The following is a 6,536-nucleotide window of genomic DNA, read 5'->3' on the forward strand; positions in this document are numbered from 1 at the left end:
GAAGTCAGGGCTCTGTGCAGGACAGATCTTCCACCTCAACCTTCCACTCCAAGATCTTCCACTCCAACTTTGGCAAATCATGTCTTCACAGAGCTCACTTTGTGCACAGGAGCATTGTCAACAGGTTTGGGCTGCTTAGATCCAATGAAAGGAAATTGTAATGCTATAGAGACATTCTTGACAATTATGTGCTTCTAACTTTGTGGGTACAGTCTGGGGAAGACCCCATATATGGATGTGATGGTCAGGTGTCCACAACCTTTTGGCCATATAGAGTATTTAGTATGAAGCAATCAGGGGCATCATAGAAAATTTTATTTAGCTCTGTCTATGCTGGTTGCTTGCAGTGAACTCCTCATGCTAAGTTATGTTCAAGATGTTATAGCGTTTAAACCAAATCTGTAATAGAGATTATGAGAGTGGCTGACCTGAACTTGCGCAGCTGTATCAGCGAGCATGCTTATTAAAAATGAGAGCAGCTTGCCATGAATTGCACTTGCACTTACAAGCAAAGTGTAGACACTGGCAAGCAAGGGGAATGGATTGTGTCTCACTGCTCAGTGCTCGCAGAACTGAACTGCTCTTGCATACTAGAGTTTCTCTGCTGTTTCATGTTCATGAGTTTTAACGACCCTGTTGTTCATAGTGCTCGGGACGGCCACTCTCACACTGTCTGTTAAAGATACTGTTTAAATGCCATAAGATGTTTTATCAGGCTACTTGTATTGTAGGAATACAATAGAAAATACTTGTACTTGTAGGAATACAATACAAGTAGCCTGATAAAACATGAATATGCTGCTCTTGATATTTTCACAGAGGTCTGCTATGTTGATATTGGAACATTTTTTTTATAAGTAAATGAGTATGAGTAAATGAGCATGGTATCAGACTGATAGCTAATACCAGTATCAGTTTCGCTGCATCCCTATAATTTATTGAATAGTTCAGAGTGCATGGTATACAGTCTCATGCATCGAAAACATAAGTGAAATTGGTATTCAGAATGACTTGTCTCCCAGCTTTTACTCAGTGAATGATGACAGAGTGCAGACGATCTGGAAGAATGAGATTTGTAGTACCTCACGACAGTTACATTAGTGATGGAGAAAGTAATAAGGAGATGGGGAGCTTTTGGGAAATGAAACAATAACATTAATCTCAGTGTCTGAGATATAGATTGGAAATGGGTTTAACGTTTCAGCAAATGGCTCCATGCCCTTTTTCAGGTGTTCTGTGATATGGTTGATTTTTATAATGGTTGAAATCAAACTGCTTCTCCTGTGCATACAGTTATTAAGTAGTAGGCATAACAATGAAACATGAAAATTGCCAACTTTTATTTGATCTGTGCTGCTTTGAGCACTTTGAGATCATATCTGCTGAGATGACTTGTACACTATGTTGAGCAAGTAAGACAGGATCAAAAAAATCTTCTCAAGGTCATATATTTTCGTATAACTTCAATTAAGAGCCAGGATACATTAATGACTGTTCGTGTTGAACCACACTCATAACACTTTGTCTTGATGTTTGGAGCCAGATAAGCTATTACAAATCTATATTTATAGATCCTTTACAGAGGGGGGTGGGTTTAAATTACAAATCTGTGCCCAGAAATACACACTGTGATCATCAGTGAGTGACTTGAAATGACAAACATTATCAATCACAGTTCTAAAATCCAGTTAAAGTGAAAGCCAGTCTGACAAAAGAGAATTTGACTGCAATTATATGACTTTGCTTAATGCACTGAAACATAACTCCCTTGCTTATAACATTTTCTGATGTTTGTTTTGCCCAGGTGACGGACCATGCCACCACAGCCCTGCTGCACTACCAGCTGCCCCAGATGCCAGATGTGGTGGTGCGCTCCTTCATGGTGAGTTCTTCCTGGTGTTTTTTTAATTACACTCCACCCTTCTGTCCCTGCCATGCTGCTGTGCTCCTGCACAGGCTCTTCTCACTTTTGACATATCATACAGATAGGTGACAAATTAAAGAGGGGAAAAAAACAACATAAAGTGTCTTAGTAAGGTGTTGGGCCACCTTGTGCCACTAATACACACATACCATGGATTCTGCAAGTCTCTGGGACTGCACTGCATTCTTCCAAAAGATATTCAGTTAGTGTTTTGATGATGGTGTTGGATAATACAAAATCTCAATATCTTCCATAAGTGTTCAGTTGGGTTGAAATCTGGTGATTGTAAAGGCCATAGTGTATGATTTACATCATTTTAAAAGTCACCAAACCATTCAGTGAGCCCTCATGTCATCAAGGATTGGAGCAGGGTCATATTGAATGAGGCCACTCCCATCAGTATAGAAATGTTTCATCATAATACAAGTGTAAACACTGTTAACCATATGTGAGTTGCATTTGTAAAGCCAGTGGTCTGATAGGGTGTAATGATCCATAAAGTCAGCATAGTAGCAAAGTGTCACAGGAGACTAGCTGGAGGTCAACCATTAAATGAAAATTAACCTCCACAAGTGGAGCAGCTAGTTGCATCACAAAAACACCAAAGTTTGAGCTGTCTTAAGTTGGTAAAATACAGCACATAAATAGGCAGTGAGGACAACACCCAGGGTAGGTTCATCAGTGGTCCTGGACATGGAGTAAAATTGCTTTCATGGATATCCTTTGCTTATCTTGCTTCTATTATCTGGAAACCGGAAATGGGATACATGACAGTAGCCTGTCCTCCATAACTGACCCCAGGCAGCCTAGGACATCCCAGATGTTCACAATTAAAGTTCCAGGATTTGTCACGAAAGGACCCAAAATCATTGTCCTGTCTACTAGGACAGGACCACATGCAACAATACAAATAGGAACAGCACAAAGCTGGCCAGTTGGGCAGATGCCATTAGGGTAAACACAGGCGTGACCTGTGACAGGACACAGGACTGACCCAGGGAGAACATGGAAGGGCCAGCTGGTAAGCCAGAAATGGATGTATGGCCCCCTGCGGTGAGTGTCACCTTTTGTCTAGGCCCAGGTTGATGACCAACAATTCCTGGTATCCCACATCATGAGTTCTTTTTGGTGGACTACTATGTTGAATCAATGCTTGTCTAACATGCCATATGTGTTCATAAAGAGAACATGAAATAAGCAGTGTGTTATCTAGATGCATAAATGTAAAGAACATCTCTCAGAGTATCATTTCTGAAAGTTTGAAACACAGCTGAAATGTTAGTTACCCCACTCTCGAGGGTTCTCTGTTCTGTATTTTTCCCATTAGCTGGAGAACCCTCCCACACTTAAGTGTATCAAAGGCCTTCCTTTTATTTGTAATGCCTTGAGTCTTGAGATGGCCTTTTTTTTTTAATGAATGTGATGCCAATAATTGTATCTGGCCAGTAGTACACAGCGTTCTGACTGGAGCACTAATGGCAGAACAAAACTGATTACTGCCACCGCCCATCACATTAGTGGAAAGCTCTTCTGTTCCTGTATCTGTTTTGTCCAACTGTATGTGGTAAAAAGAAAAAGTCGTGTTTCTGAGTCAGGAATGTGGGCACTTCAAGTATACGTCAGCTGTTCTGAGAAGGTTTTCAGCATCTTTTCAACAGAGATCATGACTAAGCGCAGTTTAGGACCAATTTGTTTCTCAGTCTCACACCTCTCAGTTCTTCTCTTGGCTCATGACAGTTGTGATAAATACCACTTGAGCTGAATGAGCTAGAGCTGGGAGAACAAAAATGTGTAGTACATGGGAGAAGGTGCAGAATTCAGACTGAAAACATCTGGATGATCCTGTGGGTATCTGTAGAACCACATCTCCTAATCCTATAATTTTACAGACTCAACTAAATGCACACTATAAGTTTGATTTAATTGGTCATTATTTGACTAGACATAATAACAAATATATACAATACTGTATGGGATGATGGGAAATCTCATTGTGCAGTGATGTCAGGTTTGAGGCCAGTGGGGGGTCTTGAATTGTCAGTGGGCTTTGAGAGGGGGCAGTAAACAGACACTGGCCTGGGCTGGGTCAGTTGAGTTGGGACATAGAGGTGAACCAGCTTCAGATCATTGCGGTGTACATGTATGTGCCAATGCCTGCTGTGAGGAATCCTGGCCCCATAACATGGTCATGCTGCTTATGCCAATGCAATTAGGCCAGTCAGTCAGGTGTAAGCTTCTTTTCAGCAAATCAAGAATTTTTCTTTCCGGGCTTATGTGCAGGCCCTAGGTGTCCTGTGAGATACTTGGAACATGGCTCCTATCTTGAACTCTCACATATTGAGCTGAAATACTGCCCTACAAATAGTTTGTCATTTATAATAAGCAAGTGACATTAAAGTCACAAGCACGAGGTTTAATCAAGGTAATGCCACAAGGTAATACATGGCCAGGAGTCTGGGAGAGCGTAATTGGTGTCGGTCTCTTGGGTGGGGAGGGTGGCATTTTTCTCTCCCCTGTCAATCAGAGCAACATCATCCAATTGTTAGCATTTGTTAGCTCATATGGAGGAGGGCTGTTAGCACTGTCCTACAAGTGCATTCATCTGCATTATATCAATACATGAGCAGTAGTTTGAGATGATGCATTGGCTTCTCGTGTCTCACATGTGAGATAGTAGAGAAGCAAGTAGTGGCTAGGATTTAAAGGCAACTAAAGACAATATTGGGAGGTAAACATGGTGTGAAAAAGAAAGATAACTTGCTCAATCTTTATACATCATCCTGTGTATAGAAAGCACTTGCTGAGCAACAGCACTTAGTAGAAAGTTTGAGGTTGTCCTCAATTATTATATCTATTGCTTTCCTTTTCCGAGTTTGTATTGGGAACCTGTCTTACTTTTAATTTCTCTTTCCTGCAGACCTGGCTCAGGAGTTACATCAAGCTTTTCCAGACACCATGTCAGCGCTGTGGTAAGTTTCTACAAGACGGCTTGCCTCCCACCTGGAGAGATTTCCGTACCCTCGAGGCCTTCCATGATACCTGCAGGCAGTGAATCTACAAATTCTAGAGGAGTCATGACACCCACTGGACGAGGGATGAACAAATACCAAGCATGTGTGTCTATGACCCTGCTTGTATTGAAAGACTTTTGAAACCACAAGTTGCATCTAATGGGCCAAATGGAAAGACTTCAATAGTCAGGGCTGGTCATGACCAACAGGTTAGATGTACATAGGTATGCCAACGACACACTTGTATGCAGGCTCTGGATAGTAAAGGCAGATCTGTATTCTAAACATTTTGTGAAAGACTTTTTTTTTATTTTTATTTTTTGTTTAATTGCAGTTTTGTCCCAGTAGCTGTCCAGTCCCAGGTTTCACTGGAGAAAAGTCAGCTGAGATGCTTGCTATTGCCAGTAAACATTAACTTCCTGTGCTCATATCTAGTGTTTCAAACTTCCATAAACTTGTGTCCTACTTAGTTTTCGCTTAGCTTTTTTTTACCTTAAAAAAAAAATGCTTCGGTGAAGCACTCCAAAGCAAAAGTCATGCAGCACCGGTTTTTGTTGTTATTGTTTGTGAGCTTTTTTGTAGTCTCGTTTATAAAGAGAAAATGTTCAATATTTCATGAGTCACTCAAAGCAGGAATGTTTTTTCTTCTTCTTTTTTTTTTTTTTTTTTTTTTTTTAAATAAAACAGTCAACTGCTACAACTAGGTCATAACTTCACATGTAGCCTATTCTATGAACACAACATGTTTTGTGATTGGACAGGAATTGCTTGTTGGGTGTTTTTTTCCCTTTTGTATTCCAGTTTTGATGTAATAAAACCTTTTTTTCCCCATTCTATTCTTGTCCTTATTTATAAAAGCAGTTCTGCTAATAGGAAAATTTAAAAATATATCTTTGCCATACATGTTGGTGCCATTATTTTTGCTGGTATTGAAATTTTTAGTGTTAAACTCAAGCGTTCCCATAGCAGGTTGCTTTGTATGTTACTCTAAAATGTGCGTGAGGAAACAACAAACGTCCACACAAACAGTCTCAGCGCATGAATGCAGGGCGCCTCAAGCCTGCATCTCAGGAGTTAAGTGCATTTTTACACTACTGTGACCTAGAAATTACACCCTTAGTTCTCAAATCATACATAATTTAACTAAAGGTGGAAAAGTAAAGCAGGATTTGTGCAGGCAGCAAACAGAACTTGGAGATAGTTTAATAAGCCGGGCTGGCATGGTATCTTGGTTGGTTGTAACGTATGTGATCTTGCTGTATGCCAAGAACTGAATTATTTACTGTGTTTTCGTTTCAATGTATAAGGGTCGGCATATCTGCATTAGAGGAAACTTCAAAAGCATAAAGCTTAAACCTTTTGTCTAATAATGCCTTCATAGAAAATTCGTTTTTCATTTGATTTTTCTATTACGATATGAAGAAGAATGTCTGGTCCACAGATCAAGTTGTGTGTGCATGTTTTCAAAGTTTAATGGCCGTGGTGCAGAGAGAATATTTTTGATTGCCTTCTTGGCTCTCAGATGTACTGTATTCTTAACCATGATGAGGTGAACATGTGGACTATCTGTGCACACAGTGTTGTTAGTCTTGGTCCAATAA

General features: G+C 40.2%; 1 protein-coding gene across 1 annotated transcript in view; it reads left to right on the top strand.

The window, feature by feature from the left end:
• The window catches only part of med27 (mediator complex subunit 27), a 60,326-nt gene extending 54,557 nt beyond the window's left edge, over positions 1-5,769 (top strand). Inside the window, exons 7-8 of the mRNA XM_026928532.3 lie at positions 1,805-1,882; positions 4,842-5,769. Of these exons, the coding sequence (XP_026784333.1) occupies positions 1,805-1,882; positions 4,842-4,976 (213 nt within the window). The 3' untranslated portion in view covers positions 4,977-5,769. The remainder of the gene's footprint in view (positions 1-1,804; positions 1,883-4,841) is intronic.
• Positions 5,770-6,536: the final 767 nt, after the last annotated feature.

This window comes from Pangasianodon hypophthalmus, chromosome 8 (assembly GCF_027358585.1).
Source record: "Pangasianodon hypophthalmus isolate fPanHyp1 chromosome 8, fPanHyp1.pri, whole genome shotgun sequence".
In the NCBI taxonomy this organism is placed as follows: domain Eukaryota; kingdom Metazoa; phylum Chordata; class Actinopteri; order Siluriformes; family Pangasiidae; genus Pangasianodon; species Pangasianodon hypophthalmus.